The following is a 23,178-nucleotide window of genomic DNA, read 5'->3' as shown; positions in this document are numbered from 1 at the left end:
TAATCCATTTGATAGATTATAATGCCACCAAATTTGTTAAAAAATAAATAAATTTCAAGATCATGCATATGGATATTATTAGATAATAATAAATAAAATTTTTAAATATAATTAAAAAAATTGCGGGGCCTAAGATGATTGTGGAGTACTATTGTAACAATAAATTTATTAGATATTAATCCTAAATTAAATTTTATAATTTAAAAATAGTTAAAAATTTTGAAATAAAATAAGATAAAAAAAGGGTCAATTACTTAAATGAGATATTTCAAGAGCCTTTTATTATTTATGTGATTAATAAAAATATATTTTTATAGCCGGTCATGAACCCACATTAATTTAAAAACATAAATAATAAAAATATTTATTTGTGGTTTATTAGTTTTGACTTATGAAGCCCTATTAAATTAAAGCTAACAATATTAAAGGACACGGTATCAATGAGTCTCTGTTTCATCATAACCGAATAGTCCAAGATTAAAAATAAAATAAAATATAGAACTCCAAAAACCATCTCATTTTAAAATTTAAATTTTAAGTTTTGTTTCTTTTATTTTTTCAAATTTTTATAATTTATATTTATTAATTCAAATTCATATTAAATTTCCTTACTAGGACATGAATTTGAATGTGACAACAATTTCAATTCAATCAAAATATCAATCTCAAAATATAAATATGATTCGAGCCACATAAATGTAATTTATTTCGCTAATAATCGAATTTTTGTTTTATTCTTTCCATAACAAGGATGACAAATAATATCTAAAAATTCTATAAATGATAAGCAATTTTATAATATTTTAATAATTATTCTAAATATCTAAGTGGTTCATCCTTTAATAGATAAAATAAAATATAACAAATCACAAAGTATACAAATTGTTCAATTGTATAACAAGCACCAACCTAATTAAGAGAGCGTAATCCAGCCAGTAATATCCAGATCACTTGTTTGGAAAAGAGGTGTAAGTTCAATTCCCTTAATCGTATTCTCCAGTTTTAACAAAGATGAGAACAAATAGTTATTTCCTAACTGCTTAGGATTTGGTGATTGCCATCTTATCCAAAAAAAAAAAAATATGTTCTTATCTTGTACTCTCATGATCTACGTACTTCTTCAAACAAAAAAAACAAAAAAAATCTTATCTTGTACTCTCATGATAACTTTTGTTAACTATATCAATTAATATAAATATAGTATGATCTTCAATTCCTCACTTAAATTAAGAGAATTAAAATTTCCCAACCAAACCATGATAGTAACCGATGACTGTCTACGAGAGATTCTCTCATGGCTTCCACCAAAATCCTTACGCAGGCTGCAGAGGGTGAGCAAAAAGTTTCTAAACTTAATATCTGATCCCTTTTTCAAAACTCTTCATACCAATCATTTCCAAAACCAGGTACAACATCAACAACATCAATTTCAGCAAATGTCATCATTCTGAACTCCAGCCTGTTAAAAACTTTAGCTTTTTCGTGACGATGATTATGGTGATAATCGTGGTCCTTATTGTACTATTAGATTTTTCAATAACAATATTATTTGCCGAGAAGTTCCTCTTCCTAGAGTTTGTCACAATCACCCACCCGAACCAACCTCATCATCACCACCACCATCACCACCACCATCGCCACCGCCGCCACCACCACCATCATCATCACGTGGACGTTCTAGATATAATAAGCGCACACGGGCAGGTTCCGACGAGGTGACCGGTTCAGTTGGTCGTCTACCGACCGGAAAAAGAGGGAGGCCGGCTCAGCATCGCCGGCAGAAGCGTAGATGAAATTTATGATAAGAGTTTTGAGTTGATTTAGTTTTTTTTTTAATAATAGGTGAAAAGGCGTCTTTTTTATGATAAGAGTTTTGAAGTGATTTAGTTTGACTCTTGATTATTTTTGTGTTTTTTAAAGCTATTCCTTAGTTATTTATTGAAATAAATAAGAAGAATTCAAAACACCAACATAGGAGTTGTGGTGTTTCTCTGTGAACCGGGATTGTGGTGTTCTTGTTTCTTTTATATTTAATTGAAGTGATTTATTTATTTTTTTATAAAAAAAAAAACACCAACAGAAGAACAATACTAATCAGAAAAGAAGTAATACACAAACGCGAAAAAGAAAACGAAAATAAAATAAAAAAAAATCAGAAATTGATGAATCACTATTATACAATTTTATTCTTCTGATGTTGTCTGTTTTTTTTCCTATTTATTGCTCTTGTTTATTTTTGTACGCAATTTATCTATTTTTTGAAAAAAAATTCCAAAAGTGGTGAATAAGATCTATTTGATGAAGACTTCCATAAGTTTAATTATTTGTTACACGTGCTTCAAACTTATATAGTCCACATTATAAAATGTTAAAAAAAATAAATTTAAATAACAATTTTTTTTACAAAGTCGACAAGTGAAAAGCAAAGGACCAGTTACGATTGTTTGAATGACCTCCTAGGAATAATCCCCCGGCTATGGCTATGCAACCCTGGAGGGAGAACAAGAGATAATCCTCACACAGAATTTTCACATGGGACCCTAAATATGAATTGTAATCGGGACCTCTCAATCACAACCATGGGTAGTTACCATTGGACTAGCTCAAGATTCCTTCAAATAACAATTTGAGATTAAATTTATTATTTATAAACATAAAAAAAATAATAACTTGAGACAGGATGAATATTTCAAAATATAGACCTAAATCTTTAAAAAAAATTGAAGGTAAATTATATAAATGAGACATATCCAAGCACCTTTTCTTTTCAGAAAGAGAGAGCCAGAAGAAATTTGGGAAATGCATGTATATATTATTTTATGTGATTAATAAAATCAAAATTTTTAAATAGATGGTCATAAACCCATGTATATTTAAAAACATAAATACTAAAAATATTGATTTGTGAATTATCATACACAAACTGAGAGTCGAGAAACAGAAATAAAGTAAAATAAAGGATTCCAAAAACCTTCTTATTTTGAAATTTATATTTTACGTTTGTTTTCTTTGTTTTTTCAAACTTTTGTAATTTACATTTGTTAGTTCACATTCATATTAAGTTTTGGTACTAGAACATGAATTTGAATATAACAAAATTTTCATTTTAATAAAAATATCTATTTCAAAATATAAATATATATGATTTGAGGCACATAAGTATAACTTATTTCGGTCTCCTTCTTTTGGAAGGGGGTTTTATCCTGCTTGCCAGCTCTCATAAGTTGTATTTCGCACGAAGTCAGCAAGGGCAGAGAAACACTCTTTTGGAAGGATGGCTGGCTCAATGGGATTGCACTTATGGATATGTGGCCCGACGAGTTCCGCGCTAGCCGGCGCCCCAACGATACGATTCACGAGCTTATCCACTTATTAGATGAATCCCCGTTTGTCGATAATGATTTCATTCGTCAGGTTAATGACCAAGTGAGGAGGCCTGATAATTTGATGGGGGACAAAAAGAAATGGAGACTCACTGGGAATGGCTGCTTCTCGGTGAAGTCATTTTATAATCGACTAGTCGATGGTGGACTCAGGTGCCTGGTGTCGCGCTTTTTTTGGCGCGGTGGATGCCCTAAGAAAATCAACCTCTTTAATTGGCTTGCTTGGCAAAATAAAATTCTGACCCTAGAGAATTTGGCGAAAAGAAGATGCAACAGGTTACCTACGGAGACATGTGTACTATGTCATGCGGAAACTGAGTCAAGTAATCACCTCTTCTTGCACTGCTCCTATGCCAAATTTGTGTGGGATCACTTTGTCAGGTTACTGCAGTTTCCTTCAGCTCCGAACTCTCTTGAGGATCTTTGGGTTCATTGGAGATTTAGTTTGCCTAACGAGAAGAAGGCTTTTGGGGATCTTGTTGGGAAAGCAATAATTTGGAATATCTGGCTTGCTAGGAACGATCTTATTTTCAATGCCAATGCTATGACTGCACATTGTCTCATTTTGAAAATTGACCACATGCTTGTATCTTGGTGCTCTTCACTCGCAAATGGTAATAGAGAGAAGATGGAGGATGCTATCAATACTGTTAAAAAGAGTCTGGAGTTTCTTGGTCCTCGAGTGACGGTTTTTGAGAGACTAGGACTGTGGAGGAGGCTCATGTTCCGGACGCTGGCTAGTCACTGATGTTTGTTTGTCTGGGGGCCTTGGTCCTTGCACTGGGTTTGCTATTATTTCTTACTTTTGTTGTAACTTACCACATCTAGTGGTTGACTTTTGTATTGTTTGTTCCTTTAATTGAAGTGGTTTATCCACCTTTTCAAATATATATATATATATATATATATATATAATTTGCATAACAAGGATGAAAAATAATATCTGAAAGTTCTATAAATGATAAGCAATTTTACTTTATTTTAATTATTTTTTCTAAATTCTAAATATCCAATGGTTCATTCTTCAATAAAAAAAGAATAATATACAACAAATCACAAAATATATAAATCTCAAACCAATACTGATAAATTTCATTTAATATGGATAAATCACATATTTTTATTTTTTTAAAAAAAGCCTTCTCTTGTACTCTTGTGATAATTAAGTTTTGTTAACTATATCAATTTAAATTTTAAATATAATATGGTCTTTGAACTATAATGCATGCATGGTACCAAAAAATTGTCTATATAGATTCTCTATGGCTTCCGACCAAAACATTATGCTAGCAGAAGATGGTGACTTGCACTAACAACCTCTGGTAAGAACTCCCTGTTGTATTTTTACCATTTGTTTAGTTCAATGGAAGTGGGGAAAAGAGGAACAAGGGAGAGTGAGGAGGAGAATGATGGAAAGTTTGAAATAATTTTATATTTGGTTTAATGGAAATGAGAAGAGGTAACATGTATTTTTTTATTCAATTAAAAGAGGATTTTGAAGTATATTAACCAATTTACCCTTTAATATAAAATGAATAATGATTATTTTTTATTTTTTTATATTTTATATATTTTATACAACAATAATAAATTATTATTAGTAATATAAATTAATTCCATGATTGCTCATTTTTTTAATTTTCGTATTTTTATATTTTTACAAATTTTTTATTATTAATTTTATACCAATATGTAAAACTTTAAATTAAACGACTACAGAGTAAATATTTGAATTAAAATAAGCTTTATAATTAAAATGAAAATTAAAAAATGGGATAATTGGGTTAAAACCTGACTCTATCAAGATATTTTTATAAAAAAATTCACTCCTCAAAAAGACCTTATTTAAATTTTGAGTGGGATACGAGGGTTTCGGAGGGGTACAACTATACAACACACTTACAAACTCCTACTCTTCTTAACTCTCTCAACCAAATACAAATACAGTTCACTCATTTTAACTCACTTTTTTGAAAACCCCAATGAACCAAGGGGTAAAATTTTTTTACCTAGCTTGTGCTAACAACTTGCTTGAGGAGGTGATATTGATGATGATGGTCAACTTCTTGTTGCGTCTTTAAAGTTTAAACTTGATTTTTTAGGATATTATGTCTAATAATTTTATTGGTGATTTCGTCTGAGTAATTTTGGAATAAGTAGATTTGAAATAGTTAATTTGAGGATACCCTTGTTTTATTTTCTATTTACTTAAATTTTTTATTTTGGTCCCGGTTTTAGTTCAAAGACTAAAATTAATAATTTTTTATTAAAATTTAGATAAACTACATTAATAAATTTGTGTAGATCATGGTTAAAATAAATAAATATTTTTTTTCTTAAATAGTGTTTGGTTCTAAACATAGAAAGAAAAGAGAAAGTTAACCTTTGTTCGAAAAATTAAATTTTACTTGTGAAAAAAAATTATTTGATACACTTTATTTAGTTAGAAAAGATAAAGGAGAATAAAAGTATGATTTACCAATAATCTCAGATTATAAATTAAGAATCTATAATTTATTAAAAATTTGAGTGTATTGTAATTTTTTTAAAAAATTATATAGTTTTAGAACAAGCTAAAATTATATGATCTAACTACCTAGTATAAGACTAGTTCTCTAATGAATCGTTGTGTGAACCAGTTAGATGAAACCAGTTTAACATTGTTTTTTTAATATATATTTTGACATATATATAAAAAAAAATTAATATTTTTTATATTTTAAAAATGTCATGTTCAACCATGACCGGCCAACCTGTTTTAAAAAGGTATAAAATACAATAAAAATTAAAAAAGACTCATTTTCTCATGCTCTTAATTTCAATTTCCCGCTTCCTTCTTCTCTTTTTCTTTATCTTCGTCTAGGTTTTCTTGAATCAATGGAGAACAATCGTCCTCCCCGCCGTTGTTCTTCATACCGCGGAGTTGACTGCCCTCGACTTGATCTGATACTTGACTTTTTCCTAAGATATAGACAGAAGAGGAGAAGTAGTACTGATGATGATTTTGACATTCGCTACTGTCCAGCCGGTGGGCGTCGCCTTTCATCTCCCGTCACTCTGGCGGCACCTCTTGGCCGTCGTAGTCTACATTCTTGAAGAGGGAGTTTTTACCCCCATATTTTGAGTAGATCTTGTTTCAGCAACATCAACGTTGTCAACAGGGCAGTCAGTCTGTCCATGAATACACTGTAAAATTCATGAGACTGAAAGAAACAACCTCCTTGCGTCAGAAGGGTAGCAAGTTGCGAGTTATTTGGTGGGGTTGAGGCCAACACTCAGAATCAGTGTCGTTCTCCCCGCCATTGTCCTTCATGCCTCAAAGTTGATCGCCCTCGACTTGATCTAATACTTGACTTTTCCCCGAGAGTCAAACAAAAGAGGAGAAATAGTACTGATGATGACTTTAACATTCGCCACCGTCCAGCCGGTGGGCGTCGCCTTTCATCTCCCGCCACTGGCCGATTCGGCACCTCCTGGCCGTAGTCTACATTCTTGAAGAGGGAGTTTTTACCCCAAGATTTTGAGAAGACTCATTTTTGCGTGCTCTTAATTTCCCGTTTTCATTGTTCTCTTCTTCTTCGTCTTCGTCTTGGTTTTCTTGAATCAATGGAGAAAGATCGTTCTCCCCGCTGTTGTCCTTCATGTTCTGCTGAGTTGATAGCCCTCAACCTGATCTTGTACTCGATTTTTTCCCAAGAGGCGGATAGAAGAGGAGAACTACCGATGATGACTTCCACATCCCGCCATTCTAGCCGATTCAGCACCTTTTAGCGGCCGTAGTCTACATTCTAAAAGGAGTATTTATCCCCAGATTTTGAGCTGTTTCAGCAATATCAACGTTGTTAATAGGGCAGTCAGTCTGTCCATGAATACACTGTGAAATTCATGAGACTAATTGAAAAAAACAACCTCCTTGAGTTAGAAGAGTAGCAAGTTGTGAGTTATTTGGAGGGGTTGAGGCCAGCACTCAGAGATAGAACATTTGAGGCAAAAAAATATGGTGCTAGGTAGAGTTAATGCAACAAGAGCTAGGTTGGAGAAACCGTGAAGATTATAAAGCCGGAAGAATTTGAAGATCGTAGCAATAAGAACAATAACCAATATAGACTAAACAAGGCAGTATAGACGGTAGATAAAGAAGGGAAGGATAAAGACGTAAGAAGAAAAGAAAATCCATATGCCAAACTTACTATGGTATGTGGGGAAGTGTTTTAAATGTAATCAATCGAGACACAAGTCAAACAAATGTCCCTTGAAGAAGACTGTGAATGTTGTATAGAAGACTAAAGAGATTATTTGTGAGCGAGATGGTGATGAAAAAGGTCAATGTCAGCAAACTTCAAACGAGGTAAAGAAGGTCAATGACATGATTGGTTCCACTCCTTCGTCTCTTGGAAAGATGTCAAAGTATCACTGGAAGTGCTGGGGTGATGGTTTGATGAAATATCCAATCACAAGCTTTGCCAAGTTTAAAATTCAAGGTCGAGTTTCTAGCGAGCGGAGGTGAATGACGCAACATAGTGTCTAATGATTTTAGGATTTTAAACTATCTAAGTATTTTGTAATTATTTTAGTTTTATTTATTATTTTGTCTTTAGTCTAGACCTCTATAAATTATTTGTTTACTCTATTTTTAATGAGTTCTTGGATTAGAATTGGGTATCCGCTGCGTCACTCTGGCACCTCCGGCCTCTCCCAGTCGTTATAATCTTCCACTACAAGAAAAATTCTAAATCGGCACGATAGTATTGACACGGAAATGAGTTTAAAAACCGTGTCAAATTGACTTTGGCATGATATTTGGTACAAAAAAATAACTGTGCCTATAGAATGGTCACAAATATATTTTGGTACAGTCTTTTAATACTGTGCTAAACTTTATCACTATTTTTGGCACGAACGTTACAATTAATTTTTGACATGGATTTTGGTTCCATATTTGGCACGGTTTTATGGATTCAGTATTTGACATGATTTTTTGGCCCAATTTTATATATTATTTTTTTTCACTGTATTTGACACAGTTTTTAGCAAAAAAAAAAATTTTTGTTACGACTTTCGGTACGGTTTTATTTTTTATTTATTATGTGTAAAATAATTTATATGAAATTAATTTTATTTAAATTTTATTGAATTACATCAATAAAAAAATTTCTTAAATTGCTAAATAAGAATAAAAAAATCATGTAATATTACACTTGTATCAAAACAACCATTCAGTGACAAGTAGAAAGAATATATGTATATATTAACATCATGCCCTATATGTACATCAATAAATATTTAAAGGTGAACAATAATGAAAGGGTGGACTTGAAACTTCTTAGCCTTAGACCTTGTTTGGATTAGCTTTTAGAAAACTCAGAAGTATTTTTTTATAAGGTAAGCACTTATGGGTTCCAAAAATATTGTTTGTATTGTTTTTTCTGAAAAAGCAGAAGCAATAAAAAAAACTATTTTTTTAACTTATTTTTATAGCTTCTGCTTCAACGTAAAAGCTAATCCAAACAGAAAATATAAAAAAATACTTAACTTAATCTAGAGAAGCACTTTTCTTTAAAAACATTTCTACTAAACTAAAAAAAACACTTTTTCGATAAGTCGTTAGTTTCGTACTAAAGTCTAAACACATGACCTCAGCCGTCCAAGCCCAGCAAACCACGACCAACCTCACCAATTAAAGCCTCTCAAATCCCAGTTCTTATGTTTACTATTGTTATATAGCTTTAGATATTAGAACTTTTTTTTTAATTGTTTTATTATATTATAAACCAATCACAACCTTCCATTTGTTTGGGATTTTTTTTTTTAAATATCCTCGTTGACAAGTCCATTCTCCCGCGTTGACAAGTCCATTCTCTGGTCACGATCCAAACGAATGAATTAACATTATTAAAAAAATATGTGGATTTATTTATTTCTAAAATTTTTGTCTCATTTTTATGTTCATAATACATATATATCAATTAAATTTTCTAACTAAACTTGACCTATTCAATTGACAAAAAATTTCTTTTCTTCACTTGAACGAGTTACTCTCAAATTAATTACTCCTGAGCTAGAATCATGTTTGAATAATTAATAAAATTTATATTTTTAAATTTCATATAAAAATTACCCAGGAATTACCCACAGTCTATTTGCCTATGTCATTTTCTCTGGGTAATCCCTAGCTAAGTGCATTTTGGATCAAAATTTATATCTTCAAATATCCAGAGATCTCCCACAGACATATTATACACGAATAATATGTTTGGGTAATTTGAGGGTGATTCGGTATAGTCAAATTCAACATTCGAATTACCCACGGATTATCCACAATAGCTATACCCATAAACAACTTTTCTTGGATAATCCTTGGGTATATTATATTCACTCTATTTTACCCACGGATTACTCACAGCACTTTAACCTACATAAATTTTCTCTAAGTAATCCGTAGGTATTTTTGAGGCAGGAACCACCCACATTATTTACCCACGGATTACCTAGGATTATATATCCCTAAGTAAAGTTGTGGGTAAATTTATGTTTGATCTCTGAGTAAATATGATAAATCTTAATTTTACTATTTCATCATTATTTTGTGGGTATTTCCTATCTAATTTATGAGGGAATGTGTCCGTGGGTAATTTTTCACGAGCAAACTGTTATTTTCATGTAGGCATCAACACAAGAAACTCAATCATGAATTTAATAATGAGGTGAGCAATACTCTGACATACATTAGGCATAACTGATTCTCTTTTATGATGCCTTGTTTATTGTTTATTTAATAGAAGGATTTAGATGTAATGTGCACGGTACTTTCTTTTTTGTTCTAAAATGTTTGATTATTTCTTTTATTCAAGCAACTGAGGTGTAAGACTAATTTGTTATCACAAGCTAAAAATTACCTCAATAGATGATAAACTCCCAAGTGTTATTATGGTTTTACTACTTTAGATTTGCGAGATAGAACCCATACATTTTACTTTTGATCACTCTATCTTCATTTAATGAATGGAAATTTAGTGCCTCTTCTTGGTTATTGTTGTGAAAATGATCAACAAATTCTTCTTTATCCAGTTATATATGTCAAATGTGTCATTACCTTTGAATGTCAACGATGCTACTTATATTTGAGTATTTCATATTAATAACAGATATTTACGTTGATATTCATATAAAGCTTTTTCGAATAATACATAGTTTATAAATCAAAGAATGTTAAAAATTCTCTAGAATTTGTATGGTATATACTTTGAACATTCCAAGGTATTAGAAGCAAAATCATGATTTTTTTTTTAAAAAAAATCTAAATGGCATTGTGCATTACTATGGCACAATTTCGAAGTATAGTAATTAAATATTCTTTTAATAAATAAATCTGTAAAATTACTATCATAACAGTATGGCCACAAAATTACTAAATGAAACAACATGTTCAAGATCTACATATGTTCTCATTCATCATGACAAAAATGCAGCAAAATAATACATTTTCTTTTAAGAAAAACAACAGTTTCATTTCACTGATTTGCTTTTTGGTGACTATCTTGGCTGTGGAGCAGTCAAGATTTCACTGTAACTTGGAGAAGGTTCAATTGGACTCTGAATTGGTGGAAGAGGCTTTCTTTCCACAGATAAATACCTGCTAGAACCATTACCAACTCCTCCTATTCCTATGCTTTCAATTGATCTCATATACTCCGAGGCATTGTTTTCGATGATCAGAGCATCTTCAAGCTCTCTCACAATGTCGGTTATATTTGGTCTGTAAGTAGAGAAAGGTTCTAGGCAAACCAATGCAGTTTCAACCACTCTCCACATTGCTTCGGCATGGTAACCACCTTTTATACTTGGATCCACAATTTCGTCGATTCTTGATTCTCTGATAAATGGTTTTGCCTGCAATCATATGTCATCAATCTAAAATCAATGCAATAAAATTGCATGAAAGGTATACAAGTGTACAATAAAACCAAAGTCTCATGTAACAGATGAGTGTATTAAGGAGTGAGTTGCAGAAAGACGGTGTCATTTTTGAGTAATGGATGATAAAAAAAAAAAATACCTCCATGCAACAAGTGTGCAAGGAGAATACTTGGCTTTGAATGAGTGCCCTGAGTTGTAATCAAGCATATTAAAAAGAGAGTTATAGAATGACAGTATCAATCTTGAGTAATGAATGATAAAATTGTACTTTCATGCAACAAGTGAACAAGAGAATAGTCTGATTTATATGAGTGCTGTATGTTCTCATCAAGCATATTAAGAAACTGAGTTATAGAAAGATGATCTTATTCTTGTTTTTGTCTACTTGAGTGCTTGTTTATGCAAGCAAAGCAAGGGTGTTCTTCAGAGAAGCTGATGCTGAAGAAGTTTTTTCATAGTTTCCACCACATTTGAATGTCTGCTGAAAAGAAATTCATTTCTAATAGCTTGATGCAGCATGTTATCAAAAAAGAAAGAGAAGGATTCTAACATAAATAAATCCGTTTCTCATTCAGTTTTATGAAAGTATACTCTAAATATAAACATGGAGAAACAATGAACAAAGTTCAGAGCATTAGGAGAATTTAGAAAATTCAATTGCAAGTAGATATATGCTTTTATCTTTGTCTTTCCTTTAGGTTTCCACAGAAGAAAACTCTGAATCTGTTCTTTCTCTTTAAAGGGTGGATTGAATGCCAGCAATGTTGATGGCAAATAATAACAACAGAGAATTCAATCCATATAAATGTTTCAAGCTCAGTAATTTTGAAATCAAGGAGAAACATCAAGAAACCAAAGAGCTTAAATTCAAAACATACCCATTCGACCAAGCTCCATTCATTGCGTGGCCTTTGTATATTGAGAGGCTCTCTTCCAGTTACAATTTCCAAAAGCACCACGCCGAAGCTAAACACATCACTTTTGCTAGATAACTGTTGGGTTGAATAATACCTGAAATGACAAAACAGTTCATGATTTGGTGCAAGCAGAAAAATAATTGATTCATGATTTTCACTGTGACCATTAAAGTTCATAAGATGGACCCTAAATTAGGGCCCCTGTTCATGATTTTCACCCATCAAATTAAAGAAAATGTTTCTTTTAGACCCAAAGTAAGACAATTTTGTTCATTGTAGCCTCTATTCAATAATATCTGCTAATTCTGTTCATGGCGGTATGTTACTCTGTCGTGACATCTGATTTTGTCATTTTGATGTGGCTGTGCACATCTAGCACTAAGACATGACAGACTACATTCGATGGAGAGGTAAGATGAATACAGTCGGCTGCTTTGGGGCCTAAAATGAACAATTTTTTTTTGTTGATGATCAAAGTACAACAAAAATAAATAAATAAATAGGATATATCAGAGTAATTAATAGTCCCACATCAGCTAAGTTGAGTATATAAGCGTCGGTCTTTTATATCCTATCAGTTTAAACTTTTGGGTTGAATTGAACTCCCATAATATGTGTGGTTTGTATCTAACATGTAGTCATTGCTTAGTTAATTGGCTTTTTTGCAATAGGGTATTTAAAACAGAACAGCATATAGCAAGTGACATATTAGCTTAACTTATAGGCTCATATCGATTGAATTAGCAAATATAGATAATATATAAGCTTAGGTCTCTCATCCTATCAAATTAAGTTTTTTGGGTTAAATTGAGCCAAAATAATATGTTTGGTTTGTATCAAAAGGATTGAAGCATACTCTGGATCCAAGTAACCAGCTGTTCCTCTTACTTCCAAAGAAGCACCACTATCACCTTCTTGTGGAGCATACTTGGAAAAACCAAAGTCAGCCACCTTGGCACACATGCTGTGATCAAGAAGAATATTGCTGCTCTTTATATCCCGATGTATGATGCATCGTCCAGCAAAATTGTGCAAATACATTATACCTGAAAATTTTGGACAAAAAGTTAAAAATTTAAGCTGCCAAAGGGGATCTAGTTTAGCCGCACACACAAACATTTACAAACAATGATTATAACAACACTGAAAAAAACCATATTTTGAACTGTTGAAAATGTACCCTTTTGTTTTTAACCAATTTAATAAACATGTTTACATTTTGATAAAACACTCTTCTACCTTAATTTTTTGCAAATCTAGACCATAAAATCCTTTTCTTAAGAAGTTTTTTGGAAATCTATGTTAAAAGCTTAACATTAAAAGCTCTTTTTCATGAACAAATAGCACCTAATCGTTAAATGCTCAGGATAACTCAATATATATATATATATGAACTAGTTCTAATATATATATATACATATGGCATTAACATGAGTTCACCTGTGGCAGCACCAAGTGCAATAGAGAGTCTGGTTGGCCAGTCAAGAATTTTCCTTTTTGCCGCTTCCCCTGTAATTGAATAATGCTCTCAGAAAATGAGAAAATAATAAATACGGCAAAACTGCATAGATAATTTAGACAGAGAATTACCATAAAGACGATCTTGTAATGACCCATTTGACATAAATGGATAAACAAGAATTTGTTGATCATTTTCGCAGCAATAACCAAGAAGCGGGACTAAATTTTCATTCCGAACAGTTGAAAGGAGTGTCACCTGTAATTCAACCAAGCTATCATCAATGGAAAATACATATCTCACAAATCTAAAGTAGGAAAACCATAAAGCACTTCTGAGTTTATCATATGTTGAGGTAATTTATAGCTGTTATAACAAATGAATCTTGCACCTTAGTTATTCGTATGAAAAAAGTAATCAAATATTTTATAACCAAAAAGCAGTACCATGCACAGTATATCTAAATCCTTCTGATTAAATAAACAACGAAAAAGACGTCATAAAAGATTATCAATGATATCTAATGCATGTCAAGTACTGCCCACCTCATTATCAAACTCACGAGTTCCTTGTGTTGATGTGGCTGATCTAACCTTTACAGCAACTTCTTCTCCATCTGGGAGAGTGCCTCGGAAAACAGCTCCGAATCCCCCTTCACCAATCATTGTTTTGTAATTACATGTCACACTTTCGATATACTTTAGAGGAAAGCACTGCACTATTAATTTCACAGAAGGGGCATCCATGTTGGGCATCAAGTAAACTGGATCTGCATGTTTTCGGACTTGGTCATTACATATAAACAGATTATTCTCTGAATTATCAGAAAAGCAGGCAAAGAATTATTGCTCCAAAAGTAAAGGAAGACACAGAATTATGCTCTTATAGCAGTGTGTAAAACTAATCTCACAGAATTGGTTACCTGATATCCGATATATAAACTGCCTGTGCATATATTTTCCATTATAAAAAAAAAACCCTAACATTTTGTTTCAGTCAAGCCAAAGTAATTAAATTAGTGGAAGTGGGGTTATTAAATATTTCTATAACAAGCATGAAGACATAAGGCCCATTCAAGGATTCTGACAATCTTATCTGATGAAGAACTGGGACTCAATTGTGTCTGTAATATCATTTTTCCTACTTGCGCTCATTGCCATGCATGCAAGAGCAAATAACTGTTATCCTTCTTCTTTTTTTTTCCTATGAGGTAGATCTGACATACACATTAAGAAGCTCAAACATAATCATGATGAAGATATGAGAATTTGTGGAGAAGGTAGGTATTCATAAACATACTCTTCACAACTAGGTGGGTTGTATCGTTATGTTGCCGAGTTCGTTTGTAGAAGCAAGTTAAAAATGCTCCAAGTCCAAGTGCAAATGCAACAGATCCTCCAGCAATGCCACCTATGAAATAAACACTTCTTTGAGGGGAGTCAGCAGACTCAGGATCTTCTTGACCATCACAACCTTGAAAACTGTTTAAAAGGGATACAAAGTGAAATGTCACATGAAAAATAGATGGAAATATGTAACTTAATAGGCTGATAAATGCCTACAGTTTTCGTACTCTATGGTAAGATTCTTCTTTTCTGTTAAGTTTCTGGGAACCTGACTGTTGAGCTGTGGGTTGCAACTGATAGACCTAAAAGAAAGACAAGCTATTAAGCTTATGTAACTTTGAAACAAAGTTGCAGGGCATTTCTCAGCGAGATAGAAATAATTGAAATCAAAGTCTGAGAACATACAATTTTGATAAATGCTTCAGAGATGCAAGAGATTCTGGAATGGAGCCGCTGAAGTTGTTGTTCTGCAGATCCCTGCTGGGAGGGATTATGCATAGCCTAGAGCAAATAAGATTTACTCAACAACCGTGAATCATGTTTGAAGGGAGGAGTTAACCATACAGCTCCGTTAGGTCTTTCAGGTCACTGATGATGTCAGGTACCGGTCCTTGAAGGCCCATTGATGAAAGGTTCCTGAGTAGGTAAGTGATCTTAAATTTCATATTCATTGTTTTAAAAACAAAATGTGGAAGAGATGAAGCGCACCAGAAAAACTGCATTAATACATAACATCGGCAGAAAGAAATATGAGAACTCTGAAATTTAATTTAGAATTATTGGAATACTAGACATGAAGGTAGAATTTCAATGACTTCGACAAGGAAGAAGGGCACACCAGGGAACACTTACAGCTTGGTAATGATAAGAGTTTGATTCCTTTCTCCACAATCAAGACCTTCCCAGGGAGATGGTGTGCATGGATCCCCAAGCCACTTTCTCAATCTCTGATTCCCTGGGTTCTCCATAACAAGTACATTCTTCAGCTGTGATGCTGCTTCAACTGTATACATTTGTAAAAGAAAAATAATATATGTATCAATCTCTACATTGACTTCATCACAATTTTTTCTTAATATGTAGCACTGCACTTGGAAAAAAGTCCAAAGTCGAAAGACATGACAAAGCATAATAGAAATGTATACTTTTTTTCAAGCAGATGGTCAGATGAATAAATAAAAACATGTAAAGAGATTTCTTTAGGGGCATATTTCTAGCATAAAAGGATCTTGGAGTGTCTACAGTTGGACCAGAGGATCAAGATATATCATAAGGAATCAAAAGAAAGAAACCACTCGAATGGTCATATGTACACGCATATTTAAAAGTGATGTTATTGACTTATTGTCTACTACTTTGCTAAGAAAGTGACCATAAGGACCATGTATTGTAAGATTTCATTGAATTAATCCTTGGTAACTTCAAGAAAAATGTTAATGAAAAAAGCAAAGAAAAATGGCAGTAACTGATTTAATCGCATACCATCTCTATAAATGGTTTCAACATCTATGTCATGCACTTCAAAGATTTCATAAGCATTGCAGATGGGTCCATATTGTACTGTGTTTGAAGCTTTTATCAGAGAAATGTTGAGAAAACCGTTTGCTTTGACCTTAACTGTAAATGCTTTGTAGCGGGAAGGCTTCCCGCTTTTAAGTATATCAAACCTATCCGATTTCTTTTCTCCATTCACACAAATATCAAATATCCTTTGGCCTGCTTGAATGTCAGGATTAAGCTCAAGGAAATGAAGGATGACAAGATAGTTTTCATGGCTTATATCGAGATTAACAAGTTGGAAATTCAACAGCTTGTCATCAGCCACAGCAGTCTGTAGAACTTGAAGAGGTATAGAAGTATTAACATCCTGCAGATTTAAATTAAATGAATTTAAGGAAGTGCTCCTGGTGAAATTTGGATCAAAATCCCAAATGCGGTCAGCAGGGTCCACTGGATACCTGATGAAACAAGTGAAATAAACTAATCAAATAAAAAAAATGAAATAATAAATAACCAGGATGCAGAAATGCCTGAAGACGAAGCATACCTGTATGAAGTTTTTTCATTTCCAAGATCAACACGAGAGACCAACTTTAGAATAGACGAGTCACCATCAAAGTAGATTTTATCATTAAGAGGTCTCAATTCAATCATTGAAATGTAAGCATTTCCCTTCTCTTTCACTAGACAAATATTCACATTGTTACCAGTGGCAGCAAAGATACCCTCTGCCACAAAAGACTGAAGAGATGAATTGACTTGGGATATTGATGTAGAGCCAATTGAGATGTTGAACAATGTTTCATCTATTGATCTGAACACCGGCCCATAAAGAAAAGTAGTCCTCACCAGGTAGTCTTGTCCCTGGACTATTTGTAGATAGTAACACCAACTGTTCTGGTTATCAGCTGAGAAGACTCGAGCCAAGGAATATCTGGAAGTGCTGATAGAAGGAAAAGACACATCCTCGCATGTTCCTACCGCTTTGGGCAGATACTCATCAGAGGTCCATGTTATATTAGTGACTGGATCTGTGATATTTTTGATGGCACAACAGTGAATGCTCAAGAAACCTACATCATATGACAATGAGTGAAACTATAACCGAAGAAAAATCTAGCATCAACAAATCAAGCTACACATCCCAATGCCCATGTTTGAATGAATCATTCAATGAAAACATGGAGTTCAACTACAAGCTTGGATGTTTACTTCAATCACATAGTCCTTATAAGCCTTTTGGTACTGGGCTTACGCAATGGATGAAGATAAAACCATTGCCTTCTCTCATTCTCAATTTTGGTATTACACAGTTCTAAATTGCAAAAACAAAATGCCTTGTTTCTTGATAATATTTAAATTACATACATTACTTCCATTTAATATGAACTAAGCACGCTAAGAACAACTTCCCAAATGAAATTCTAAGCTTTCATTTATCCACTAACCCCTTTCTCACACTCAGAATACAGTATTCAGTAACAGAAAAATTCACTTTACTAGCTAAACAACATAAACCTCTCCCAACAAAACCAGAAACATCATCTATCTCATTAATTGAAATACCATCAGAAAAAAAAAATGGACAACTTTGAGCACAACCAATTCAAGAAAATCCAACTACTAAACGAATGCATCAAGTGGTCACCCTTTATCTCTTTATGTAAACTTAGAACCAAGTTACCAAATAAAAATTAAAGCTTACAATTATCCACTAAACTTTTTATTAATAACTATACTGCGAAGTCAGAATTGATTACCACTTACCAGCTAAACAATAGAAGCCTCTTGCAACAAAACCAGAAACACTATCTCACTAAAAAAATGCCACATAAAAAGATATAACAACTTGAGCAGAAGCCGTACAAGAAACCCAATACAAAACCAGTGCATGAAATCATTAAAAAAAAAAGATTCCTATATCCAAAAGTCTGAACATGTGTACAATCCAAAACAAGGACTTGCATCACCTCCATCAAAACCCAGATTCATCAATCCATACAGAATCCTGACCAAAAACCTCAACAAACTCTCATAGACCAAATCACAAACACTTAACATGCACTCAAAAACCATCAATCCAGAACTCACCTTGCTGAGCAAGAGCACGGTGGATGAGAACCAACAGCACCACAAGACAAACCAAACTCATAGCGATCCTACCGACAAGCCTGCCGGCAGCTCACCATGTTACCCAACCTCACACCAAAACATCAATCAGATCAGATCAAAAGACAATAAAAAATTGACTTCTTGCTAATACCGTGAACTCTCCGAAGACCTCCGAGCTCCGGCGATGGCCGTGGCTGAGGATGAAGAAGGTCCACGCTCAGGGAAAACAACAAAATGGAGAGTGGAACAAAGATGAGGGCATCTGGTGGATGCTGGTGGAAAGCTTCGGTTTTGGCGCTTATTCTAATATTTTAACGGTTAACTGTCAACTGCTGTGAAAAAAGTAAAAAAGGCGGGAAGTGGTTTTCTATTTTTTTCCCCCACTACGTAACTGGAGTTACTGAATGTAAGTTCTAGTTCCTTCTCTACTTACTGGTTGGAAAACGGGTTGGAAGTGGGACTTGGTCCTTGTGGTGGAGTGTCCGTAGGGTTTGGTTTAGTGTGGCCAGGTCTAAATTAATTGATTAATCTATTGGTTTTTGAGTATGGTTTATTATTTGTTAAGTATTATTTAATGTTAATTGCTTGTTATATTAAAACAATAGAATCATTTATTTTAAGATAATTTCACTTTAGAAATAGTTATTGATCAAATTAAAGTTTTTCTCAATCATTGTAAAAAAAAGGAGACTTATAATGAATAAAGATTTTTTATTTTTTTATTTTTTTAACTAAGGTGACGAACGCCGTTAAAATGAGAGGTAAATACTGAGATACATCAATTACTGTACCGTAATGGTCCCTTATGATAAATTCCCATGCAATTTTGAACATGAGAAAATACAATTTTTTTATATGGACTCCACACTAGGACCATCAAATAATAATGATGAATAATACTAGGCCTTTGTGTGCAATACATAAATATGGTAAATAATACGGTAAAAGTAAGGTTTTAAACCTTCACCTCCCTTATGTACTTTATGGTAAGTTACCACCGAATTGCGGATGCCTTTTTATTTCAATTCTATTGAATTGTGATTGTTTAGACCATAATTATACAGCTCACTTGATTGACAATGTTTTTTTAAAACTTAATTATTCTTAAAAAAACACTTCATTATATCACAAGCATTCATATATAAATCTAAAATATATTTTTTTTCCTTGTAATTATTCTTATTCATTTTTAACTTACATTACATCCAAATATCCTAAAATTAAAATAATTGTTTACTATAAGAAATAAAATGGTCAAAATATTGATGTGATACAGATTTCTTCTTTGTTTTAGGGGTATATATATCATTCTTCATCTTGAATGTGACTTTTTGCCAACCCTTGGCAGTAATAGGCGTTTGCTTTTATTTATTTATTTAAGTTTATCAGAGTGACTAATTCAACAATGTCCAATAAATTATGTAGCAATGCTGAATAAATTATCCATTTAAAGATGGCCATTAGTTGATACATATGATAATTATTTATTCATTTATTGAAAAAAATTTGTAACTCAATCATTGGATCAATTACTTTTTTTAAAATAAATTGGATCAATAACTTAATTTATTTGTGATGATGTTGAAATGAATTGTCTTTTGTATTGGAGTGGAGAACCTCCTCCTTTTAATTATTCATTCATTTATCAATCTTTTTCAATACCTACTTTTGTGATTGATTTTTCATCCTTTCACAAGAGAAATCTTAACAATGGATGTTAAACAATAAAGTTGTATTTGATTGACAACACAGAAAATGGCTGGAAAAAAAAAAATTTTTATGACAAATTTCTCCATAAAAATTCAAATTTTGTTGTTTGATTACTCTTATTTTCCACGGGAAATGTAACATTTTTCATGGAAAAAACCTCATTTATTGTTTGATTGGAAAAAGTCACATTTCCCATGAAATTTTTTTAAAAAAATTATTAAAATTGTTCGAGTAGAACTTGAAGTTCAATTAATTATAAAGCACTACGTGAATCTTACCATCAAAACGCCTCGGGATTTGTTCCCTAATCTGGATAAATTGATTTAAAATATTATCAAGTTATATATTTTATCTTTTTTAATTTAAAAGAAAAAGAAAAACATTGTAGTTGATCCTCACATGTTATCCCTTAAGAAAAGTTTTCCGTGGAAAACTTTTCTTAAGGTGGAGGTAGGAAAAAAAATTTCACTGATTTGATGGAAAATAGGATCATGTGATAGAGTTTGTGAAAAAAATTTCTACGGAAAATTTTGGCAAACAAACATGCTATTTAGTTGAAAAATAAAAATTGAAAAAATTTTCCAGGGAAAAAAGGAATCAAACACAACCTAAAAAAAAAAAAATATACCCTATTATATGTAAATAAATAAATAAATAAATAATAATCATTTGAACATCATACAGAGAAGTAAATATCTCATGTGTTTTTGAATGAATAAAATTATTTAAAAAATACAAACCCAATTCGTAAAACACTAGAGTCCATAAAATTTATTAATCATTCTATAACATAATCAATATGGTCGGGGATAGACTAATTGAGTGAGGTGAGACGTGGAACAAGTATATGATTTTTTAAGTTAATTTTGTTTTTATAGTTGGAATACTTAGCAATTAGCATAGATGTAATTTGTAAATTAAGACGGTCGATGAAGAAATATATGGATAAAAAGAAAGATTTATACATGATATTAATTGATCTAAAAGAGGAATACAATAAGGTGCTAGAGGAGGTGCTTTACTATTAAGTATATAGACATGGTAAAGAATATGCACAATGACTTTTGTCATTAACATTAGAATGGTAGGAGAAGAAACTAAAAAAAGTTTTGATCACTAAAGTCTTGGTGACTAGTCTACATGTTTTAATTATAGATGAATTGGCTAAGCATATTTAACATCAAATCTTATAATGATCATGTTGTTGATAATGCAGTCTTAGTTAATAAAAATAAAGAATATGTAAACTTAGTTAGAAATGTTGACAAACACCTTTCAAAAAAAAAAAAGTTTCAAGTTAAGTACTGTAAACATGAAATATTTGAAATGTTAACTTAGTAATATGAATAGAAATGGGAGAAGGATTAAAATGGATGATACTGAGATTGGTATAAGGAAGAAGCCAATAATTGTTTATTTTTTATACATGGATATATAATTATTTTTTATTATATATTAGACGAATTACTTGTCAAATAAAATTTCACATGAAATATTATCAAGCATTTATTTTTATTAATAAATTAATATTTGACATGAAAAATTTTTATCTAGTTTTTCATATTAATATAATAAATTTTAATTTTTTATTCAACAAAGATGATCAAAATGAAAAATTTTATAATATTTTTTTTCAAAAAAATGGATAAATAACAATGCATTAATAAAAGACAAGCATGAATAACATGAAAAATTATTAAAAAAAAACATCAAAAACAAAAGCGACGCAACAACAAACAAACAAACAAACAAAGCTATCCATCGGGAATGGAGCAAGAGACAAAGACAAAGCACCACAGGGGAGGGACTGTAGATGCAAAGAGCAAGAAAAAAATAGCAAGACGAGTGAAAGAGTCCGAAAATGTCCTCAAGACAAATCCCCACCACGATAGGAAAGAGTGATCTAGCCGGTGATGTCATTGGGCGTATCATCAGGGTCGTGCTCATCACGCATGGAGGGCCCTGAGAACTGGATACAACGTCTAACACTTGACGAAGGTTCCTCAAGCTTCTACTGCATCCACACAAGTAAGATACAGGTAGCAAATTTTAATAAAAATAGAGGGTAACGATAAAGCTGTAGAATTAAAAATGTAGTCATTTCTCCCAAGCCAAAGATGCCAAAAATAATTGCCCTAGCAAGTAAAGAACAAGCCGCCCCGAGTGTGGCACCAATGCTCCTGGGCCAGGGGCCCCATAAGTCATAAATGGACTCTGGGGCACGCTAAAAACCTAAAACCATTGTTTAAAAAGGCGAACGAGGCGTACGCCTTAAGGCACGCCTCAAGGCGAGGCGGTGGCCGCTTGCCTCAAGGCGTACGCCCCCATGGTCGGATGCGCAGCCTGCGCCCCAACCAGGCGAGGCGCTCCGCCTCGAGAAGGTGAGCCTCGAGGCGGAAGAGGCGTACGTCCCATGAAGATAAGAAAAGAAAATCGTGGATGGCTTTGAGGTGGTGGTGATGGCTTTCGATGGTGGCGGCTTTGAGAAGGGGACGGTAGCAGACTTGCCAAGACCGGAGAAGATGCGAACGTTGGCGGATGGCTTTGAGATAGTGTGGGCCGTATGGCGGATGGCTTTGAGATGGTGGCGCACCAGCGTCTTTGAGTCGATGATGAGAGGAAAGAGACAGTGGTGGAGGCTAGGGTTTTTTAACCATCATCAAAGATGAGATTATTCTAAAATAAAAATTAATTATAAAATATATATATTTTAATAATATATCAAAGATGTTCACTACCTATCTCTTTAGTTAAAAATTATTAAAAATATTAAAAATATTTATAATTTAAATACTAATTTAACACTAATAATTAATATAAATTAAATATTATTC

General features: G+C 32.7%; 1 protein-coding gene across 1 annotated transcript; it reads right to left on the bottom strand.

Annotated features, from left to right (window-relative positions):
• Positions 1 to 10,792: 10,792 nt before the first annotated feature.
• On the bottom strand, positions 10,793 to 19,059 carry LOC120276701 (nodulation receptor kinase-like). The gene is made up of 14 exons (XM_039283380.1): positions 18,614 to 19,059; positions 17,070 to 17,595; positions 16,505 to 16,980; positions 15,875 to 16,025; positions 15,587 to 15,658; positions 15,428 to 15,499; positions 15,250 to 15,324; positions 14,976 to 15,157; positions 14,222 to 14,445; positions 13,808 to 13,934; positions 13,658 to 13,726; positions 13,074 to 13,263; positions 12,179 to 12,311; positions 10,793 to 11,273 (listed from the first exon to the last, which is right to left on the bottom strand). Exons 1-14 carry the CDS (start codon positions 18,672 to 18,674, stop codon positions 10,917 to 10,919), a joined length of 2,715 nt encoding a protein of 904 aa, XP_039139314.1. The 5' UTR covers positions 18,675 to 19,059; the 3' UTR covers positions 10,793 to 10,916.
• Positions 19,060 to 23,178: the final 4,119 nt, after the last annotated feature.

The sequence above is a fragment of the Dioscorea cayenensis genome, chromosome 15 (assembly GCF_009730915.1).
Source record: "Dioscorea cayenensis subsp. rotundata cultivar TDr96_F1 chromosome 15, TDr96_F1_v2_PseudoChromosome.rev07_lg8_w22 25.fasta, whole genome shotgun sequence".
Lineage (NCBI taxonomy): Eukaryota > Viridiplantae > Streptophyta > Magnoliopsida > Dioscoreales > Dioscoreaceae > Dioscorea > Dioscorea cayenensis.
Note: the sequence above shows the minus strand (reverse complement) of the source record. Positions and strands in the feature narration are given on the sequence as shown.

Coding starts and splice junctions, on each gene's coding strand:
- LOC120276701 (XM_039283380.1), bottom strand. CDS start 18,674: ATGAGTTTGGTTTGTCTTGTGGTGCTGTTGGTTCTCATCCACCGTGCT. Junction 16,026..16,504: donor TGAAACCATTTATAGAGATG/GTATGCGATTAA, acceptor AAATGTATACAG/TTGAAGCAGCATCACAGCTG. Junction 15,500..15,586: donor CTGAAAGACCTAACGGAGCT/GTATGGTTAACT, acceptor CCCTCCCAGCAG/GGATCTGCAGAACAACAACT.